Raw genomic sequence first — 24,080 nt, forward strand, 5'->3', positions numbered from 1 at the left:
CCCCTCACAATACAGGTCTGTGTAGACCACTAGCATTCTTGCACTGCAGCGGCATCCCATCGCGGCAGCTGCAACGGAATATGACACACGGTTTCCCCGTGTGAACTAGGCCTTAAGTACTCACTGGCTACCCATGTGGATGATAAATAGTGAAGATGCCCCAGCACTTGTCCAAATGCTGTGATCCCTTTATATATATATATATATATATATATATAATATATATATATATATATATATATATATATATATATATATATATATATATATATATATATAGAATGTAATGAGTGATATATCAAGTGATAATATGAGTGGTCTCACTCTCGTTTATGATGAGATTAAATTCCATTGCACTCAGGTTTCCTGTACTCCGGTCGCCTGTGGTTTTGACTTTGCTGTTCCAGTTAATGGTTTGCAATTATTTCCATAGCGGAGCATTAAGTGCAGGATTCTGTCACTTCTTGTTGGAATACTTTATCTAGAAAATCCATTTAGTGAAAAATAATGGATGCTCTGGCAAAAAAAAAAAAAAAAAAAAAAAAAAAAAATCCTGTCTACTGTTGGGAAATTCTGAAAATGAACGCATGGTTTCAAATCTGTATTAATGGATTCTTTTAGGGGAATATTACTGACAAATCATCAAGGTTTATTGGAGCCTGAACTTCACATTAATTGTATTTTTTAATATTCTTACCATAGAGCAGAACTTATTGGTGTGAGGCCGTACATTTGACTTTTAGGTTTGGAGATATACCGTATTTTCTTTCAATGAAAGTAGGAAAATCGAAGGCAATATGGATCACAAATAATATGGGTGATTGTACTGTAATGCAGAGTTTTACTATCAAGTTTATTGCTTCTTTAGTGATGCGTTGACATTTTCGTACATTTATTAATTTACTACTTCTCGCTTTAATCTGGCTTGTCCTTTGAACCTTTGTCGGGTTCATCCAAATTCTTACCAAAAAATGCTGACCTACGTTACTGTTAATTTTTGCTGTATTTTTCCTATAGACTTAAAGTGGCATAGCATTGAGAAATGCAGAATTTTTTATTTTTTTTTCTGCTGCATTTTTTAAGTATTTTTTTGTTTGTTTTGTTCTCTTTAAAGGGATCCTATCATTCTTCCCCTACCTTTCATTGTCTTTTCTGCGCTGCCGTTTGCCCGAAATCCTGTTTTTTGTCGGTATGCAAACAAGTTATCTTGCAGCACTCGGGGCGGGCCCCAGCACTCAAGTCAGCTCTTCCAGTGGGCTTCGGCAGAGCCGACTTCACATGCGGGCGGCTATTTTTTTTGTGGCCGCTTATGCGAGCAGGCGCAGTAAGAACTCCATAGAACTACAGGAGCATACTGCACCTGCTCGTGTAAGTGGCCACAAAAAAATGGCCGCCCGCATGTGACGTCGGCTCTATCGAGGCCCGCTGGCAGAGCCGACTTGCGCATGCGTTGAATTTTGACCCACCGTGCTCTGGAATAAGGAGATGAAGAGGCCATTGCTGACATAGATGGAGGCGGCGCTGGAGAGAGTTCTCTCGCAGCATTAGGGACGCCCCCAGTGCTGCGAGAGAACTAATTTGCATACCGACAAAAACTGGGATTTCAGGCGAACGGCGGCGCGGAGAAGAATAGCCTTTCTTAAGGCTATTTTGACGTGTTAGTCATAAAAAATGCGTTTGAATGATAGGATCCCTTTAATGGTTTATTCTCAGGATAGGCCTTCAGTATTGGTGAGGGGCCCGTACTGAGCCCTTGCACTGATCAGCTGTCTGGGACTGTTGCATACATGGTACTGCATAGATTATGGATTTAGAAACAGAGTGGCGGTGTAATATTACTGCAGCTCACTTTTTATTGACTTAAGCAATACAATATATCTACCATGTTTGTTTCACCCTAGTAGTTAGGCTGTTTTATAATGGGATGGCTGAGACTCACACTCTGCCTTACAACGCACATTTTGCAAACAGATGTTCTGAGTTTCATCGTAGAAGAATTTCCGCACTCTGCTATTTATCCTACACCACTGATACACTTCAGACTTCATAGGCTTAGCTTTTTTGCCTCTATCACATTGCTGACTACTATGACGTTAGTCTTGAGTCCACGTTGAGGTTGGGCCCATAATCTAATCTTCCCCGGTCTATTGGACTCTGCTTTCTGTTGCAATGTGTTAGCATGTATTAATTATATCAGTTAATTTCCAGCAATTAATGACGCCACAGTTGATTGGGTTTAGTGTTTATTTTGGTAAGACGTCATTAAGTATTACCCTCCGGCCCTTCGTGTGCTCGGCTTTGTCTTGGTCTGGCCACACCTATGTAATAAAGATGATTCATAGTTTTCTCTGATCCTTGCTGTGTTAGGTGAACATATTATATAATCTTGTAGACACATTAGCGCTAGGAACATGTTGTCTTTTATATGATTTATGTATTTTTTCTGTATTAGTTGTAATGGGTTTGTATTTGGAAACCCAAGTGACATGTTAAATATTTGGATGTGGATTGTTCTTGTAGAAGTCTTCACTTAAAGATTGAGATCTGTCGGGCTCCTGTATCACCTTTCTGTGACTTTTTGTCTGGAGAATACTCCTAGTCGACCTCGGCAGGACTTCTTGTCACTACCTAATAATCTTTTACCCTTTTCGTCTTCCCAATCTGTATTTAGTATTAAAGGAGTTGTCCCATCACAAGGATCCTATCTATACTGCTAGTTAATGTGAATGTAAGACTTTTCCTCAATACATTGCTTCAGCAAAACTGCTTTGTTTGTCCACTGTCTTACTTTATTCAATTCTTTGTGGCCACAGCCCTGACTTAGCTGCTCATGAGTCAAGTGATGTATCTGCTGCTCTCAGGGGGGAGGGAGGAGGGGCTAAGTGCATGGGAGCGAGCCTGTGTATCTAGCTATTCCTGTGTCTACACCACGTGACCTAGGTCCTGCACTCAGATAGGGGAGAGGAGCTGCTTTCATTTCTTCTGTTCTCCCAGTTATCAGGCTAGCTAATTCAATTGTGTTCATTATGGCAGAGACAGGCAGTCTCTGTATGTAACACAGAATGGAGTTGCTGCTGCCTGTACTTCATAGTCCAATATGGGTGGGCAGAGCTACACACGAATTTGGGGGCGGAACTAAACGGCAGGTTGCATGTGAAACCCCACCCACCAAATGATGTAAGAAACCAGGAAGAAAGAAGATTTTACAGGAGTGAAGACTGGTGAGTATGCGAGGAGGGAATACCCCTTTAAAGGGAATGTGATGGAAATGCTGCTTAATCTGTAGGCAGCAGATTATGAATCAGAAGGAGATTAGAAGATTGATATAGAGTTTTGTTGGAAAAGATTCAGTATAACTTGTCATGTATCTATTGGAATTTCTGCTCTTTACATGCTGAAAAGTCAAGGAGGCGGTCCTATCAGTGATTGATAGCCCGAGGAGGCGGTCCTATCAGTGACTGACAGCCCAAGGAGGCGGTCCTATCAGTGATTGACAGCCCAAGGTGGCGGTCCTATCAGTGATTGACAGCCCAAGGAGGCGGTCCTATCAGTAATTTACAGCCCAAGGAGGTGGTCCTATCAGTGATTGACAGCGCAAGGAGGCGGTCATATCAGTAATTTACAGCCCAAGGAGGCGGTCATATCTTGTGATTGGCAGCCCTCCCTTTATTATTGAACATACAGAGACCGCTATCAATCACTGATAGGACTGCCTTCTAGACTTCTCGGCATAGAAAGATCAGAAATTTCAATGTTATGCTAAATCTTTTCCCACAATTTATATAGTAATCTGTTCAATTCCTCCTGTTCTATATTCTTCACTGGTAACTTGCTTATGATACATTTTTAGCTGTCACCAAACACTCATTTAGCTAGTGTGAAAGACACCTACTGAATATTCTGTCCCTGCCCACATCCCTTCCCGCAGATCCTTGCAAACTCAGCTTGGCCAAGTCTGCATGTCTCCTGAATGGAGAGAGGGAATAATGCCACTGCTAGATTGCTCCAGCGACAGCATACCTCCCTGAAAACAAAGGCAACAGCCTGATCCTTTCTTCTGTGACATTTATCATCGGTCACCCAACAGATTTGATGATCAGCTGATCTGGTTGAAATTACTGGGTGCAGATAGCAGTAGTTGAATGTATACATGAGTCCCCCTTTGACAACAATAACAAAGGATTAAGTCCCGCCCTTCCTATTTCCGGTCGAAGATCTCTTTCCGGTTTTGAGAGTTTGCCATGTCTAGCAGGGGTATAGGCATACTGTTTCGTGGTTACGACGAGCCTGCTGCAGAACCTCATTTGCTAAATGCTATACAGTATATATATTCATTTGCCGAATGCTATATATATGTATAGCATTCGGCAAATGAACACTGATTCTGCAGCAGGCACGTCCTTGCTACGGGCAGGCAAGAGTTTTTCTCATTGGAATGAATAGTCCGATGTTAGACTCCGCCTCCTCAGACGAGCCTCTGGCAGAACCAGCGTTGATTGGCCAAATCACTGGCAACTGGCCAATCAACGCTGGTCTATTCATTTCAATGAGAAAAAGTCAACTGGTAACAGCATACTTACCTGCTCGTAGCAAGGACGAGCCTGCTACACAATCAGCCTTCATTTGCCGAATGCTATACACTGTATAGCATTCAGAAAATGAGGTTCTGCAGCAGGCTCGTCGTAACCCGAGGACCATACCCTGAAGTACATACCCAGCCCTGGTTAATTCACTAAGGAACAGGAAGTCTTCTTGCCGCCCTTCCATTGCGCATGTGCCAACCGGAAGTTCGCAGGGGGACTCATGTATATGACCAGCTTTCAGAGATGTCTGACATCTACGTTCTCCGCTTTCTTTATATAAAACATGTGCATGCTCAACCAAGCTGAGCATCCATGTGTATTGGGAGTCATGAGAGAGCTGTCAACCAAACAAGTTTCTGACAAGGGAAAAAACATACGTGCCTGTCCATGGCACTCCGTTGATCCCTGTGAGTATCCAATTACCTGAATGCTAGATGTCCTGAAACCCAAGTGACTGCTCTCATCCAGGGGTCAGGTGAGTTTGCTTTCATTTTATTTTATATCATTTGGCCAGTTTCTGGACAACCCTTGTAAAGACTCAGGTGAAGTGATCTGAACCAGCACCCGACCCCTGACTCGCTTCACCCCTCCTCCCCAGATATCATTGTCCGTGCTGTGTAGACTGGCTTTACTATAGTTGCCAGACCCCATAGCATCTGTGAGTTCAGGGGAGGATGGAGGGGTGACCCTGGGGTCTGGGGCTGGTTCTGATCATGTGTCCTGGGGGATGAATCCTTAGATCCATCATCAAGAATCCTCTTGATCAATTATGGTAATTTTAACTCCCCAGACAACCCCTTTAAAGGGATTCTACCATTAAAATCAAATTTTTTGTCGGTCACACGTAGGAATATGCTAATAATAAAATCCAGTTTCAAAGTGCAATGCAATTCATCCAATCTTTACATGGTTGTAGTATAAAAAATAACTTTTATTGAAAAGTTAAAAAAGTTACCGTACATTGTAACCTCAGGAATCAGTAGAAAAAGTCAAACTTCTAAGGTCTCAGGCAGAGCCGACTTTGCATGCCCACGGGCCACAAGAAAATGGCCACTTACTGACTATTTAAGCGGCCATTTTTCTTGTGGCCGCAGGTATGCGCAGTCTGCTCTCCCCGAGACCTAGAAGTTGGACCCCCAGCACCGGAAGAAGACGCGTGAAGAGGACGTTCCTGGAGAAGATGGAGGCGGCGCTGGAGAGTTCTCTCGTAGCATTGGGGACGCCCACCAGTGCTGCGAGAGAACTCATTTGAATATCGACGAAACCCGGATTTATACCGATTATAATAAGGTTTTCTTAAGGCTATTCCTACGTGTGACCAACAAAAAATTTGTTCCTTTAAGTTAGTTGTAATGGATGCAATTCCTGGTAATTTTATATTTTCAGCTTGTTAACCAAATAGCTGAGTAAGATGTTACCTGTGAGTCTGTCTAATTGTCTAGAAATGCAGTCTGGTGACTATGGAGGCATGTGTATAATGCAGTGACTATGCCGCCTATTATTTGGGCTTTATTCAGAGGTGTGTCTTCTCTTATTATTGTGTATATGGGACAGATCTCCATGGCCTCTTCTCTATAGCATGCAGCTTCCCAATCTTATTTTATTACTTGTATTTCTTATTGCGTTTTGCCAGTAGTTAATGACTTTATGAATCACGTCGTGACTACTGTTGTAGAGAGCAATGGAAACTCCCTCCGTCATCATCCATGTGCTCCTGCCCATCCCTGCAGCTTCTAACCAAGGTAGTTTCTAAAAAGATCAATGACGGTTGCACATGTGCAAGACTCTTTTTCACTGGTGTGTTGCTATTTTACATAGTCTGGATGTGTTGTGTAGAAAAACTGGTTGGCTTTGTGTTAGGAACCTAGTAAAATAATAATGGACTGTTGGTCCAGGGCAACCCGATTCCCCCGCACACCGAGGCAAAACAGCACTGAGTGTCCAACACTCTCCAAACCAGAAAAGAACCAGGCCCCAGAGGTCTTCGCCAGAGCTCCTGATAGTGGAGTTGGACTTGGTATATTCTGGGACCCAGAATGGCAGCTACCCAGAGAGCGTCGCACACTCAGCGCACCCCAAGTTGTATTAGAACCATAAAACCCGAAAAGCACTCACCTCAGTGGGTGAAGAAACAGGAGAAACTCGTCAGCAGGGTTTAGTGCAGCACGGATGATCACCAGGGGATGGCGGAAGCACTGCAGGAAAGTCTTGCAGGCAGAGTCGGTTCACAGGAGGTCATGCAGAATCCAGGGGTAGTCAGGAAGTAGTCACACAAGCCGGGTCGGTACACAGGAGGTCACGAGGTATCCAAATCAGAGGTCAAGAAGAGGTGGTCTTTAAGCAAGCCAGGGTCATTCACTGAAGGTCATGAGTTATCCGAATCACAGGTCAAGGAGAGGTGGTCTAGGAGGCAAGCAGGGTCATACATGGAGGCCAGAAACAGCAAAAGCACAGGAAGGCAAGGAACAGGCAGACAGGGCAGGAGTGAGGCGCAGAAGAGCTGATTCCCAGAGGAAACTGAGTAACTAGTGGTGGGCCGGAGCCTGGATGAGGACTAAATAGCCTCCAGCCCGCCTCTGACCCCAGAAGTATCGTTCCAGTCCCAGGAGGAGACCGACATTCCCCCAGATTATTGCGGAGGTTCTGGCCCTCCTCCTCTAGGGACTGGAAGCGCAGAAGACAGAGCAGGCCGGCATCCTCCGTGCAACTCAGCAGAGGCTCCGGCCCGGAGTCTAACACTTTGATAGGGAATCTGCACTCTTTTAAAAGAATGTACATTGTAATGTCTATTGTTTAGTTTGACGTGAAGTTGTCCATTTCCTCTCCATGTTTGTGATTTGTTATATTGTCCCATTTTCAGAAGTTCTTGTTTTATCTTCATCCAAGATCCAAGTGCATTGTACAGTATCTGGTGTTGAATCCAATGACAAACTTCCAGCCCTTTATTATCACCATTCATTGGACCATAATTGTCCCTTTTTTCACTAATCATGAGCTAAAGTGTAGACATTTATTTGGAAACTATTTTTGCCTTTTCTTCTTTAAAAACATCGTCTGGATTCTGAAGAAGCTCGGTGCAATGGGAAGGGCAGAGTTTACATGAGGATCCTGGATCTTCACTGGATTGAGAACAACCACCTATATGTAACACTACTCGTGATCACTCGGCAGTGGTTGTAGAGCTCACTTTGATGGTCATTGAGTATAGTTATTGACACGAGTAGATGATGTTCCAGTAGTACATGCAACTGTAAAAGCCAATATGTTCTAAAATCTATAGCGACATCAACTCTCTTCTTATGGCTACTTTAAAGGGATCCTATCATTAAAACTCAATTTTTTTCTCACTAACACGTCGGAATAGCCTTAAGAAAGGCTATTCTTCTCCTACCTTTAGATGTCTTCTCTGCGCCACTGTTTGGTATAAAACCCGGTTTTCGTCGGTATGCAAATGAGTTCTCTCGCAGCAGTGAGGGCGGGCCCCAGCGCTCAAACAGCACTGAGGGCATGCCCAATGCTGTGAGAGAACTCTCCAGCACCGCCTCCATCTTCTTCAGGAACGTCCTCTTCAGGCGTCTTCTTCCAGCGAAGGTAGTGAAACTTTTAGGCCTCGGGCAGAGCCGACTGCACATGCCCACAGGCCACAAGAAAATGGCCGCTTACTTACTGTGTAAGGCCTACAAGTTTAACCGCCTGCGCCGGAATAAGGCGTGTGAAGAGGACATTCCTGAAGAAGATGGAGGCGGCGCTGGAGATTTCTCTCGCAGCATTGGGGACGCCTCCAGTGCTGTTTGAGTGCTGGGGCCCACCCCCAGTGCTGCCAGAGATATCATTTGCATACCGACGAAAACCAGGATTTCTACGGAACGGCGGCGTGGAGAAGACATCTAAAGGCAGGAGAACACTAGCCTTTCTTAAGGCTATTCCTAAGTGTCAACTAAAATAAAAACTGTTTTAATGGTAGAATCCCTTTAAGACTCCATTTACAATAGCACCATGACTTCCTGTTATAATGGAGCCATAAGGGCTATGCTGAATCTTACTACCTTTAATTGGGTCTAGGGGTCTTTGGTGGCTTAGAGAAAAGAAAGGCGCCACAGACTGCACTTTACTTGCAGGCAGAAATAAGGGAAAGCCATTTAGAGACCCCCGACGGTCGCCACAGACACTAATATGAACATGCCTGTCGAGCCTAATCCTAATTGTCCATACGATAATAATATGGTTGTATGGCAGATGTTTATGACAATGCAAAAAGTCTTCTTTATAAGTCATTTGACATCGCCTTACAGACATTGGTACTTCCAGAGTATCTTGTAATAGAAGCACTTGAAAGCCTTGTAAAAGGGCAGAGCTGTCCTTTATTGCTTTTTTTGTAATGTTTAGCAATTGATACGTTTATTTTTTTCATGTTGGTACAGGTGTAGAAGTAAACCATTGTCTACACCTTTTGTGATGGGATCCTGTAGTCTATGCAGCACGTCTTTGCTTCCTAATCCTTAGGGCCACGGTTGTCTGCAAATTGCACTCCTATAGAGCCGTGATGGTTTAGTAATAAACCTATTGTTGGCTGTTTGCTAAGTAATGAATTGTTGCAGATGCATTTTCTTTCCCATAGAAATATAATGAACACTGAGAGATTGCCTACTGTATAAATGAATCCATTTATATTGTCCTCCATCGCTTTTATTAAATATCTTTTGATCTTTAATTCTATAGTTATTTTTATTTGTTCCATTCATTTCATTTTGTGAAATGTATCATTGGTCCAGTGTTCATTTTACCATTTGGATATTGTGCTGCACATTGTATTTGCCCACTGACCCGTTGTGAGCTCTTGCTTTCTGAACAAACAGCGATATAAGTCATTTGAAGGGGACAAGTCTGTGTGCCTGTGCAGACTCTGCTTTGGAGTAAATATTAAATTCATCTTGCAGAAGTACATATATATATATATATATATATATATATATATATATATATATATATATATTTTTTTACATGTGTATCTTCCTGTTCTGTTTTCCTACAACTACCATGATGCCTTGGGCCACTCAGAGCTGACTCAAACCACCTCCCTCTCTCACTCCCTCCCCATCCCTTTCTCACTCACACCCCCTCCCCGTTTCCCTAGATAGACCACCCACTACTAGCCCTTTCTACCTAACTCAACTTCCCCACCCAATCATACTTGCCTGTCTTCTAGGAAGGAACTTCTGGCCACGAGACATTACTTCTTCTAGACGAAGTTAGTGGTGTTAAGTAAACGTAAAGAGTCTTCCCCAGACAACTTACTACCCATCCACAGGGTAGGTGATAAGTGATTGATTGATTGGCTCGGACCCGCTGCGGTCATACTAGTAAGGGTCTCATATCCCACGTTTGAATTGATTGATGTATGCCTGCCCTATACAATATTTATTGGGGAGGATGGAGATATGAGTACAGCGATCCATTATCTATGTCAGTCTATGTATGGAACGGTTGGATAACAGTGTTCAGTCACTTACTACCTATCCACAAGTTGTGATTGTGAAATTTACATTGATGGCCTAGAATACAGATTGGAGCTCATCTCCTGCCTTTCCTCTCCTTTCTGACCCCAGCTAGGCATGAGGACTTTCATACTACGGTATTAATGTCCATTGCAGTCATTCATCATAGGATGACAGCAATGGATATTAACTGTGGCAAAGTACACGGACAGATCCCCCTCCATCTTTGTCCGTTTCCATTGGCACTAAAGTAAGCAACGTGATATCCGTCATGTTTGTATGCTTTTGTAAGGGTGGGTACACACTACCGGTTAAATGTCACATGCAGATGGAGCCACCTCCCTCAGATGTCCATCTGCATTCACCCCAAAGCTTTCTTCCTTCATATACTTCTGCATGCAGAACTTTTTCTCCCATTACAAAAGTAAACAAACAAACTTGACGGAAGAAAGTGTCTGTCCTATTGTTTACATTAGAGGGAGCTCCATCTATGTCTGTTTACTTTGCTGCAGGTAATGATGGATGAGAGCAACAGACATTAACAACAGTAGTGTGAATGTCCCCTAATATGTATTTGTGCAAATACACAATGACCATTAGTGCACAGATAAGTGTGGATGTTTATTTCACTGGGAAGAGTAAGGCGAAAGGTTGGGACACCCCTGGCAGAGATAAGAGATACCTATTTCAAAGGGTTGAAGTCCAGATGCCCAGCTGCCGAAGGTTTGCCCCATATACAAATTTGATTGTTGACAGATCCACCAGCATTAAAGACGTTGTCCGGGATAAGTTGATCTATCTAATCTAAGCTAAAGAAGACACCCCAACCCCCCCCTTTTCCCCGCCGCCTACCTTCTAAATTACTTAATGTACCAAAAATCTATATTTGCCTAGATCGCAGGGCTGGTCATGTGACTATCCCAGGTATTTTTTCCAAATTTCCGGTGATGTTTCATTTCCCTGTTTCCAAAAACATAACATCACCTATACTAAACCTTCTGACCCTTCCCACCCCCCTTTCCCCGGAGTGTAGCTGGAACTCTGGCTGTATTGGTGGGCAGCAGGCAGACGTCAAGAAGGGGAAGTGCCGGTCGCCTAGAAGTAACATCCCGTGCCCAAAAGGTCCTTCCCAGAAGACAGGTAAGTATGATTGGGTGAGGAAGTTGAGTTAGGTAGAAAGGGCTAGTAGTGGGTGGTCTATCTAGGGAAACAGGGGGTGTGAGTGAGAAAGGGAGGGGGAGGGAGTGAGAGAGGGAGGTGGTTTGAGTCAGCTCTGAGTGGCCCAAGGCATCATGGTAGTGGTAGGAAAACAGAACAGGAAGATACCCATGTAAAAAGATGCAGAAGATGCCCGGAGCTCACGGAGAGACCCAGAAATCACTCAAAACACTGCTAAAGGTATTTGGGTGCACTTAAAGCTTGTTCAATAGCATTTACAGACCTTTTTTGAAAAATGATTTTTTTTTACCCGGAAAACCTTTTTAATCTGTTGTGTTTTGTTCCATGAATCGGTTGTCTCACCTTTAACGTCTATGTTGGCCTGCTGGTTGTTGAGTAGTCGGAGTGGTTGCTGAAGGGATATTAACTGGGGCTTTATATATAAATAATGCGCCAATAATCACTGCTTTTGTCTGAATGGGCTTCATGCTGCCTGGTGCTGAAACGCTCTTTGTACTGGGATAATCATTTGAGCTGTGGAATCCTCTGTAAATGTGTCTCTTTGTATAGAATGAACAGACTATAAGTTCCAGATCATTTCATGTGAACCTAAATAAATGGCCAAACAGGAGCCACTGGAATTGATAGAAGAGAACCTGTAAACACACAGATCTCTTTAACTTAAAGGTATTGTCTCTTGAATAGGGTTGAACCGATCTTGAGATTTCAGGATTGTTTTTAATATCCGATTTCCGATCATTTTCCATCTGAACCCGATCCCATTTCTGATCCTAATGCAAGTCAATGGGATTTTTTAATGATCGGATTTTATAAATGATCCTATTCACTACACAGCATGGAGTCCAAAAATTGAACGCTTCAATTTTTGGACTCCACACTGTGTAGTGATTAAAAAATCCCCCGGCTACTTAGTCCTTCCATGCTGTCCACTTTCCTGCACAGAACCACTGCCGCTCCCCATTGTTCTCGCTCCTCTTCTCTGTAATTCACATGCCTGCAGAGTGCCGTGTGCGCCCCTGCTTCCCAGGCTAGTGTTACTGATGCTGGGAGTAGGCAGGGCTTATTGTAGCTTTGGAGAGTGTGTGCGGGTACAGGGCGGGGAGACGTGAGTGCATCCAAAAAGAATCCATTGAATGCAATGGAAGGTGTTTTTTGAGCTGGATTTTGACGCAGATTCCGCGTCAAAATCTGGACCAAAAAACCCCAAGCGAACCCGGCCTAACAGCCTCTGCACTGGTTCCATCTGACAGTCTCTATCTGTGGTGTTAACAGGGAAAAGGAGGAGTAAAAAGAGTAAAGTTGGCTAGCAGAGATATAGAAAGGGCTCGTTCACACGGGGGAAAAGGGGGAGGATTTTGGCGCTGAATCCTGCTCAAAATCTGCCCCTCACAATAGAGGTCTATGCACACCACTAGCTTGCTTTTTTTCTGTTAGCGGTTTGTTCCCGCTCACAGAAAAAAGAAGCGAGCTATCCTTTCTTCAGGCTGATTCAGCTCCGGCGTACACCTCGCGGCAGCACCTTCCGAACTAGGCCTATTCATTTGGGCCTACTCCGGAGTTGGGAGCCATGGCAGGCACATTTTGGTCCTATTCTGACGCGGCTTCCCACGTCAAGACCAAAATATGCGGTCCCATGCCCCGTGTGAACGGGGCCAAACAGGGACTGATATGCAGCGCCAATGTGTCTGTATCATGGCAGACTGAAATAACTTCCTGTTAATGAATTACAGTAGAAAGAAAACGTAGCACAAACAACCAAACTTTCCGGACAAAATTTTCATGTAGATCATCTACTCGCCTCTCTCCTGTTCCTACACTCACTAAAGTAGTATATATCGGACATACTGCGCCAGATCAGAAGGGCCCCCATAATGCCCATACACATGAGGACTTAGAGGCAGCGTCTACATTCTTCAATTACTATTAAGAGCAAATATTGGTGACACATGTTTTAATTGCAGAAATGTTTTGCATTCGTTTATATGATTTATTAACCAGTATGTTCCACCCAATCTTGGATAATGCATGCAGATGTAATTAGAATAATTTCAGCACTTAGAAGTGTAATTAAGTATTGGAGGTGCCTCTTAGTAAATTAGGGTGCCCTAAATAGTGCCATTAAAATTAAAAGGTATTGTGAAGGTGAACCTGTTATCATTCAAAGGGTCCTGTACGTGTTATTAAGGAAGATTTAAAGACGACGCAAATAAAAATTTTCCATTGTAATGAATCATTATGAACTCCTTTAGACATCCTCATGAGTACATATTGTTATGCAGTGTCTTTCTGAATATATTTAGTAGCAGGAAGCAGGTGATGATGTAAGATCTCCACGCTCCATTGGAGACCAGGGTGGCAACCTTCTTGTCTGCCTACACTCTGAAGGTCTATATTTCCATCTCTGTATGTGTATGTTACAAATGCTTCCCAAGTGTGGGTCCCACCTCTAGAATCCTTCCCGGTTTGAAGAATGTAGGCCCCTCTATCCACGGAATAAAAGTAGACCTAGCTATGTGCACGTCTTCAACTGATGTCTATGCGAGTAACATAGATGGAGTCCTGCACCTGCCCAGCATGTATTGCATGTTCTGAATATACCGTAAATGTTTTTGATGAGGATACCCTTGTAATGACCTTGATTGTTTTTTATTTCCTTGACATTAATTTCATGTACATTAATTCTACTAATAGTGTAACACCTCTTTAAAGGGTTATGCCACAGAGAATATTGATCTGCTAGCCATAGGATAAAGTAGGAGTCTGATCGCTGATGTCTACATCGATCCTGAGAACGAGAGTGTTATAATCCCCATTGTGAATGCAAGCTTGGCCCTTGCTAGACAGGGCGCATTCACACGTAGATAGTTAAAGTCTAGCACACTGCTGTCTCCAGCACTCCCATGAAAGTGGAAAAATGGAGTTGCATGTGACAAGTTCTATTAGGGTCTGTTCACACGGTGGAAATTTTTTCCACTGTGTGAATTCTCCGCACGGCTAGCCACGGTCGGATGTCGATGCAGCGCACCAGCATCCCATTATGGCATCCCGCTCCTGATTAAGCGCAAATGAATGGGCCTAGTCGCGAAAGAGTCTTGCACCACAGAGGCCACGTCTGTGTCAGCTGCAGAATCCGCGGGAAGATAGGGCATGTCGCTTCTTTTTCCCGCTAGCTGAAAAAAAATCACTACTGGGAAAAAAAAAAGCGAGGGACTTCCATTGAAATGAATGGGAGCCTTTTTGCAGGAGGATTCTGCCTCGAAATCTGCCTGCAAAAAACTCTGTGTGACTATACCTGAAAAGTTGAAATACGTGCAGGGTCTTGCTGGGGAGTCTGTTCAATGCTGTTCTTCATCGCATTTTACAATTCCCTATCACGCTAAGTAAAATACAATAATGATAAAATGTACAATAAAAAGCAGTCCGCTCCCCCTCCCCAATCTATTACTACTACTACTATTACTGCCGCTTTCTTAGCAGGTAATTCTGCCAGAAGTAACTGTAAATTAGCAAACACATAGCTGAAAAAACTACTTGTATACAACTAATATTCTATCTGCAATATTGCAAACAGCCAGTTGTAAGTTGTGAGAAATTACAGAATTCCCTCAGCCCAGTGCGCAGAGAAAACAGTCTGTAGACATGTTCTGGCTGTGAGGAAAACGGCCCCTGCCCTCTGCATTCACTGTTTGAGGCTAAGGCCCCATGTGGCGTCCTGCGGTGAAAAAAAAAAAAAGCGCTGTGGGGAAAAACCACTGCGGCAACGCATCGTAGTTCTTCCTGCAGCGCTTTAGACAGAAAGTTTGCAGAGGTTTCCTCTGAAGAATTTCTGTTTCAATTATACCTATGGGGAAACCGCCGGCGTTTCCCTAGGTATAATCAACATGCTGCAATTTCCAAAACTGCGTCGATTTTGGAAATCACCGCGTGTCCGCAGCACAGTTTTTACCACAAAATGGGCATGAGATTCGCTAGAATCCCATCCACTATATTCTGACTGTAAAACACTGCTATCCTTCGTTTATGTTATCCATATGGACAAGTGATTGGGGGTTGGAGAACCCTTTTAAATGACTGTCCGTTGATAATTCATACAAATTGGTATTGTATCATTTCTGTTTACCCTACAATCCCATTCATACGGGTAGTGCCACCCACTCTCCACAGGATTCTCTGCTTGTGCCTAGTCCAGTTTAGTGGGTTCTCATTTAATGGAAGCTTGTTATGGAAAACGCTCGTCTCGTGATTTAGTGTTGTCAGTCATAAATTTGGGACACACTTCAGTCTGAGTTCTCTGCCGCCCTTGTATTGTGTGACTACCACGCGCACTCATGTGTCACTCATTAATTCTGACTTCACTCTGACCGATATTGATTTACTATCCTGAAGGTCAGTGAGACACACGAGCCGCTGGTGTGTTACAGTATATTGAGTACAGCCATTCCCCTACATCTTTTTTTGGTAGGTTTGTACACTCCTATGCCAACATATGTCATCTGCTATAAAGGGTTTTGAAAAACATTTACGTCCTGTAGCTTTTCATTGCTTGGTAACACACTTAGTGCTTATTCACATGTTAGGGTTTCATGGCCTGGTGCTAGTTATTTTTTAAAAGCTCCATATAAAATAATGGACCTGGTTCAGATCTTTATTTTTATTTTTATTTTTTTTATTTATCAATTGCGGTTACAGTATACAGAAACAAGTTAGGGCAGGTTCACATCTGCGCCCGGTCTCCGCTTTTAGGTTTCCGTCTTCTGCCAACAGGAGACGGAAACCCATCAGTCAGTGTCCGCCTGTGAGCATCTTCTGGTCTCCGGCGAAAGTTTTTTTTTTTTTTTAACCAGACACAAAGTCCTGCATGTTCAACTATCTGACCGGTTAAAAAAAAAACAAAAACAGTTTCGCCGCGGAGACCAGAAGACGCTCATGAGTGGACACTTCAAATGAATGGGTTTGAAAACTGACTGCCGTTTTCCATCTCCTACCCAGTTTCTTGGGCAGATGGCGAAAGCCTGAAAGCGGAGACCGGGCGCAGGTGTGAACCTGTCCTTAGAGAAACAAGCAAAAACTGCAAGGGGTGGGAGTATTCGCCTCATCCCTAATCAGACATATTTTTAAGACATAAGTTTTAAAAACAAACACATGGGGAACTGGGAAACATGGGGGGGGGGGAGTAAGGGGAAACATGCAAGTATACAACGATGCTTCAAATACTGTTCACACAGGGTGCAGTGAAATCAAGTTAATCAAATGGAAACACAAAAAGTATCAGTAATACGAGAAATAGCATACATCAATGTCAGTTGCAGTAAACAAATGGCAGTACATATCCAGATCATATCGGCTAGCGTGAAGGATGTAAGGGTGGGAAAGGCGGGTCTAGTGGTTACAAGACAATCAGTAGTGGTGGGATGTGGGCCTCAGGAGTACTCCTATCAGAGAAGGAGGAAGGGGGTACCCTCAATTTAAGTGGGAGTGTGCCATTAGTAGTTCAACCATGGGGACCAGGTATGAGTAAATTTGTCTTTAGAGTGAGAGCACTAGCTCGTGAGTTCCTCAAATCTGTAAATCTCGTTAATATTTGCTAACCACTCCGCTTTAGATGGACAACATGACTAAGTTACTGAGACAGATTTTTTTTTAATGCATTTCTCAGTTTTAGCTTAATATAAAATAAAGTTAGAACCAATGAAAGGAGATGTGCTTGGACATTGTTTCATTTTTTTTATTTTTCTTTTGCTTGGTCACAGATCTAAATGAAAAACTGAGTATAAAACTTGTTTCTCTTATTTAATTTTAGATCAAATCAATATCTGAAGGCCATCTAATGGAAGAAAAATTACAAATTCGAGCCTCTTTAGGTTCAAAATTACCTAAATTTGGTGGGCCCAAGTCCTCAGGAAGCTTCATTCAGCGGGCACCCAATGGCACACATTCTACGTTGTTAACGAAATCAAACTATGTTGGAGAGAAGCACAGTGACCACGACAGGACATCAGGATTTTCGTTAAACTGGAAAAAACTAAAATGTCAACAAAATGGTCAGATTTCTAGAGAGCTTCCTAATGCCGTCCCGGACAAAAGGTTTCCTCAGTACCAGATAGCAGTGGAAAAGGACCCGGAAAAATCGGGAAAGCAAACCAACATGTTGTTGTCGCAGAAAGAGGACCTGAACGAAAACTTACTGTCAACTTCCAATAAATTTTCGAAAGGTACACCGTTTGGAAGGGCTCCCTACTCTGGGCTCAATGGCTGTAAAACTCAGGTTAACGGTTTTTACACAAGCAAGCCCCCAACAGGTTTATATAGACCTAGAGCTAATTCTGCTACAAGTAGAAATTTTCCAAGTAAAGCTTTGTCCACGGAGAGTAAATCTTTCTCCAATGTTCGAAGATCACAGAGTTTTTCTCATTCGGTACAGAATTCTTTGCTTCCAAATGCACCTTTAACCAGGTCTCATTCATTTAATAGAGAGGTAGATCCAACCAGGCCTTACCAGTCACAGCATTTACCCATTCAAACCGCTCTGAGACAGAATACACTAACACGGACTGTGAAACAATATGGACTGTCTAATGGTAACGACCCACCAATGAAGTCCAGTTTTACAAGGACATATCCTTTAGGGTCCTCCCTTGGTGTAAAGAAACCTGGCTTGGCCAATGGTCCCACCGCCTCTGTTCCGTTGGGTTACCGAATGAGCCGTCCATCTCTACAGAAAACAAACAGATTACAACTGACCAGGGAGAACATCTGTAGAGATAGTAAAGGTCCAACCGCTGCTCCTGCGTTGGACAAGCTAGAACCAAACGGAACCTGCCAAACAACGAGCAGATTAAGCAAGGACGTGGAAGAAGATTTGGAAGTGGATAATTGTTCCTCTTGTGAGAACTTGGATAAGGAAAATTGCAAAGATAGTTATTACAGCGAGGATGTGGATGAGCTGTCCATTTCTTCCTTGTCATCTTCTGACAAGAATGACTTCAGTGAAGATTTCAGCGATGATTTCATAGATTTGGAAGACGGGAATAAGATTGTTATGGATGTAGAATCTGAGAAGAAAGTGTCGGAAAAACCATCAGAAAACTTGCTGGCCGAATTACAGGACGAAAAGCAAACCAATATCAGACATTCAGATGAATGGATAGGGGTGAATATTTCAGGTAAATCCATCTTTATTTTTTTGTTCTTTGCTTTTCTTATTTTTTTCCCCTTGCTTTTCTACTGATAACAATATGCTATTTCTCACTCTGTCTCTGCATTACACATAAGCCTATACACCGTACACAGTGAGAAGCATGGTACAGTTATCAGTGGAGATGCAAAAGAAAGATTATATACACAGTCCAGTCACATTAATGTGACCACCTGTCAAAATCCAGAATAACCAACTTTGGCAGAGTGGACCGCTGCGAGACGTGTAGGAAGAGAGGGGATGTTGTGATGATGTTCACTGGGATGTTGAGCCATGCCGACTCCACTGCCCTGGCCAGCTGCACTAGGTTACGTGGTTTTATTATGGTTCTATAAGAACGGATTGCACATAGACAAACATGCTGTTTTGTGCATGGGGCCTTGTCATCCACTCCCTTCTGGTCCTCAGCTTTGTCATGAGATCAGCAATCAGACTGCTCGGCTAACGCAGTTATTCATGTTATTCATGTACATAGAAATTTAGGCTCTAGTCATTCCTATGAGACTCACGTTGAGCTTCTCAAAAGAAAAAAATAGGGAAACTGACTTCTAGGCCAAATATGAGACACTGTGTCAGGTGGAGAGTCTTACTGCTGGTCACATGATACAGCTGAGGACCTGAAGGGATAGCTCACAAATACAACCACCATTAAAAAGAGTACATTCACTGCAGTATACATTATGCGCCATTCTTACCGACCAGGGAATATCATTTTTGTTACTTTAAAGGGATCCTATCATTAAAACTCTTTTTTTTTTTTTTTTCTCCCTACCATGTAGGAATAGCCTTAAGAAAGGCTATTTGTCTCCTACCTTTAGATGTCTTCTCCGGCCCACCGTTCGGTATATAATCCTTTTTTTGTCTGTATTCAAATGAGTTCTCTCGCAGCACTGAGGGTGGGCCCCAGCGCTCAAACAGCACTGGGGGTGTCCCCAATGCTGCGAGAGAACTCTCCAGTGCCGCCTCCATCTTCTTCAGGAACTGGTCTTTGCATCTTCTTCCGGTAGTGGCTTGAAACGTCTAGGCCTCGGGCAGCCGACTGTGTATGCCTGCTGGCCACAAGAAAATGGCCGCTTACAATACTGTGTAAGTGGCCATTTTCTTGTGGCCGGCGGGCATGCGCAGTCGGCTTTGCCCTAGGCTCAAGGCCTAGAAGTTTGAAGCCACCGCTGGAAATAGATATGAAGAAGACCCGTTCCTGAAGAAGATGGAGGCGGCGCTGGAGAGTTCTCTGGCAGCATTGGGGACGCACCAGTGCGTATGAGCGCTGCCCCAGTGCTGCCAGAGAACTCATTTGCATACCGATGAAAACCGGATTATATACTGAATGGCGGCGTGGAGCGGACATCTAAATGTGGGAGACGAATAGCCTTTCTTAAGGCTATTCCTACATGGTAGGGAGAAAAAAAAAAAGAGTTTTAATGATAGGATCTCCATCAACATCCTTCAACATGTGCTGCTCCACTGATTCTGATGTAGATGGACTTTTTTTTTTCTAATCTCTAGCCCTGAATATTCCTGAGCAATCCTTTCTGTTAGTTTCAGCACAATTGTCTTCTCTACTGTCAGGTGGGCAGTCCTGGACTGGAGCAGAAAGACAGGGACCGCCCACTTGACAGAGAGCATAATTATGGTCAAACTAACAGCAATGATTGCTTGGGAACAATGGTGGCTAAGGAATTAAATCCAACTTTGCCAGAATCCGTGGAATGATACCTACTGATGGATGCAATGAGTTGGAGATGGTCGAAGCTTATATGCTACTTGTGCATTTATGTTTTTTCAACCCAATTGCAGAGTATTAAGAAAGTGAAGAAAGTATTAGATGTTTTTGTGGGTTATAAAGAAAGAGTCTTTTTCACATGTACCTTAAATAAGCTCGTGCCCTGAGCCTGCAGAATATAGTAATAGTATGTCGGGTATCTGCATCACCGCCCATCCTTTTCCCTTTCTAGTTCATATGTTCAGGACTTTGCATCTCACGATATTGTATTTGGGGTCCATAGTGGTCTTCAAGCTATGCTTCCAAAAAATGTCAACAGTCCCTTACTTCATTCACATACAGTCTATTGTAGTCTTGACTTTTGCACATATTACTCGTTGCATTCAGGGTATTTCTCTTTTATTGAACCTCTCTAGTGCAAAGTGAAGCAGAGACCAGCAGCGGCCCTCATGGGGAGAACAGGATTTCTCCAGATATGGATTATCGAGATCCATCGTCTCTTGAACTTTCTCCATCTGACAGCTCTGACGGGACGTACATGTGGGATGAAGAAGGAATGGAGCCTATCGGAAACGTCCATCCCTGTGGAAGCTATGATTCTTCAGAAATGAACAGCCTGGTACGTTCCAAGCAGTTTATTCTTGTTCCATTAATACTCTCCTGTTTTTGGCCTTTGCTTTACAGTTTACACTTTGATTTACGGATTAGGATTTTAGCAAACCCATTGTTTCTGGTTATGTTTGGGTCTTTTGCACAGTGACAAAAGAACAGAGGATTTGATTTCATTTGTCAGGCAAAGTCATCACTATAGGCAGCCAACCAAAAAGAAAAGCAGACCGTTTTGTTCGATTTTGGGGACTGGTCATCCGTGACCTGTCAAGTTGTCCTCCTTTAAAATCAAAACTTGCATTTATAGCAGTTTTGGCTGGTTGCTGATGCCCTACCCTGGGGTATTGTGAGATAAAAAGGGAGGCACTGAGCTTGGAAACGTATTTTCATGGTAAAGAGGTTTTCTTTCCAGGATTACAATCTATAAGCCATCAATATCTGGTTTTCCTGGAAATACATATTGATGACCTGTCCTTAAGATATGGCATTGGTATGTGATTTGTAGGGACCCAACACCAGGACCCCCTTCAATCAGCTGGTTGAACAATTTGGTCGAATGCTGTGACCAATTAACTGATTCAGTAGAAATCCCGGTTTTCGTCTGTATGCAAATGAGTTCTCTCGCAGCATGATTGACATTAGTCTTGTGGTCCTATCTGCCCTTGTTTGCTTGTCCTGCAAGTCTGGCATGTCGTGACCTTAGCAGTCTCGTGCCATATACATCATGCAGCAGTCCGAGGCCAAATCCACAATGTTACAATGATGGCTTTAACTTGTAAGTAAGTACAAGTTGTTGTATTGTTATACAATATTCCATGCTTTTAGTAAACCACAGACAACACCCTTAAGTCGGGTACAAAGAAGCAGAAACCATAACTTTCATGTTTTCTTTCCTTTTGAGGTTTTCTTGCTAATAAAAACTACATCAGAAGCCTCATTTGTGAATTCTATGAATATTTCATTGACTTGCCTGTGGTAGAAGACGTGATCTTCTTCAGAGCAGTCTCTTTGTACAAGTATTAAGCCGGTAGTGGGCTTCTTTAAGTGTAATGCAAACCGTAAAGGTGGATATGTGTATCTGATAAGGATATGGCAGTGGGTGGAAGGATTGGCGCCTGTGTGTCGGCTAGATCCGTGGGCATGTACGAGCTGTATTTCTGGAATCCCTGTACAAGTTTACTACATGACGTTTCCTATGGAACCCTTCGGTTCTGTCCCTTACCTTAGTATGGTCTGCCACAATGATGATCCTAGAGAAGTGAGGGCGTTCCTACAGGGCTGAATGTGATAGAAATCTGCTGCTGGCACCTACAATTACTCTATATAGTGCTACAGCATAGCACTATATATTTAGTGAAAAGCCATAAGGGACAGCTGTGAAAATTTTCAGACCACTTTTACTAAACTTGCCTCCCACATTGCCTCCTATCAGCAAGAATGGCCCCTGTCCCCCCACGTTAATGGTTTCCCTTACATAAATTATGCACCCTTATTTTAAACTGGTTATTCACCTTTATCACATTCCTAGGCCATCAATATTAGATCAGACAGGTAGGACCGCCACAGATCAGCCGTTTCAGTATAGCGCAGCTCAGCTGTTAACCTGTTGCTCACTCACCATACAGTGTATAGTGGTGGGTTTAGGTACTGCAGCTGTCTCCCATAGGCTCCAATGGAACACTTCTGCAGTACCTAAATCCACTACTATACATCGTACATCCAGTCTCATTGGGAATCACACTGTCCTGAAACAACTGATTTTCAGGCTTCCTGGCAGAGCAAATATTGATGGCCTATCCTTTAGAAAAGCAGATAACCTTTTTAATACACCCCCTAATGTCCCATATAGGATAACGCTCCCCTCATTGTCCACACACAGGATAGTAATCTCCATCAGTGCCCCCAGTGATAAGTATCTGTTCATTACTCACCACTCTGCTGCCCACTCTGCTCTACCTGTGTTCCGGGTGCGTATTGCTGTGATGTGCCATGTGCACTCGGATCAGGAGCAGAGAGGTGAGTTAAGACCTCATACTTAGGCTGAATCCCCACGTTACAGAAACACTGCTTTTTTTGTTGCACAATTTGCTGCAACAAAGCCAGGAATGGATGTAGGAAAAGATGCAAGTATAAGAGTTTCCTATGTATTCCCCATTTCTTTTGAAGCCATTCTTGAATTTGGTTCAAAAAAGCGCAACAATAGTTGCAATAAAAAATATCCTGCTTTTCCACAGCGTGGGTCCTCAGCCTTAAAAGGATTGTCCCACAAAAAGAAAACTGCAGGAAATCCCGCTACAGATTCAAACTGAGTGCCATATGTGGGCAAGACTGGTGTTGGCTGGCGATCCCATTTACTTCATTGGGAGCACCAGAGATAATCGAATGCTGTACTTCGGCTATCTCCGGGCCTTCCATTCACTTCAAAGGAAGTGCCAAAGATAACCTAATGCTGATAACTCCGACCACCACCAGTCTGCACTGATTGTGGAGTGGGAGAAAGGTCCTGCTGTTTTTTTTTTTTTTTTTTTTTGTAGGGAAACCCCTTTAATACTAATGCCCTGTATCTTCTAGGCCACAGGTCTAAGAAAAGTGGTAGGGAAAAATGTTGGTACTATTCTGTTATCGGGCAGCAGAACAATTCAGTACTAGCATCGGGACAGCAGTCAGCAATTCAGCAGCATCGGGAATTACATCCGAGGACTGACTGCTGGCCCGATGCTTGTGCCCTGTCTCTAGTCCATCGATGCCCCCATCCATCCTCTCAGTGCTTCCCCCCAGCTCTCCTTACATCGGGAATTACATCCGAGGACTGACTGCTGGCCCGATGCTTGTGCCCTGTCTCTAGTCCATCGATGCCCCCATCCATCCTCTCAGTGCTTCCCCCCAGCTCTCCTTACATCGGGAATTACATCTGAGGACTGACTGCTGGCCCGATGCTTGTGCCCTGTCTCTAGTCCATCGATGCCCCCATCCATCCTCCCAGTGCTGCCCCCCAGCTCTCCTTACATCGGGAATTACATCCGAGGACTGACTGCTGGCCCGATGCTTGTGCCCTGTCTCTAGTCCATCGATGCCCCCATCCATCCTCTCAGTGCTTCCCCCCAGCTCTCCTTACATCGGGAATTACATCTGAGGACTGACTGCTGGCCCGATGCTTGTGCCCTGTCTCTAGTCCATCGATGCCCCCATCCATCCTCCCAGTGCTGCCCCCCAGCTCTCCTTACATCGGGAATTACATCCGAGGACTGACTGCTGGCCCGATGCTTGTGCCCTGTCTCTAGTCCATCGATGCCCCC

The 24,080-nt window shown here is 43.6% G+C and overlaps 1 protein-coding gene across 5 annotated transcripts in view; it reads left to right on the forward strand.

The window, feature by feature from the left end:
• Positions 1–24,080, forward strand: part of CCSER2 (coiled-coil serine rich protein 2) — a 122,186-nt gene that overhangs the window by 11,187 nt on the left and 86,919 nt on the right. For all 5 annotated transcript variants that reach the window (XM_075257725.1, XM_075257726.1, XM_075257728.1 and 2 more), the window contains exons 2-3: positions 17,058–18,420; positions 20,592–20,794. In XM_075257725.1, coding sequence (XP_075113826.1) covers positions 17,085–18,420; positions 20,592–20,794 — 1,539 coding nt within the window. In that variant the 5' untranslated portion in view covers positions 17,058–17,084. The remainder of the gene's footprint in view (positions 1–17,057; positions 18,421–20,591; positions 20,795–24,080) is intronic.

Source organism: Leptodactylus fuscus, chromosome 10 (genome assembly GCF_031893055.1).
Source record: "Leptodactylus fuscus isolate aLepFus1 chromosome 10, aLepFus1.hap2, whole genome shotgun sequence".
Classification (NCBI taxonomy): Eukaryota; Metazoa; Chordata; class Amphibia; order Anura; family Leptodactylidae; genus Leptodactylus; species Leptodactylus fuscus.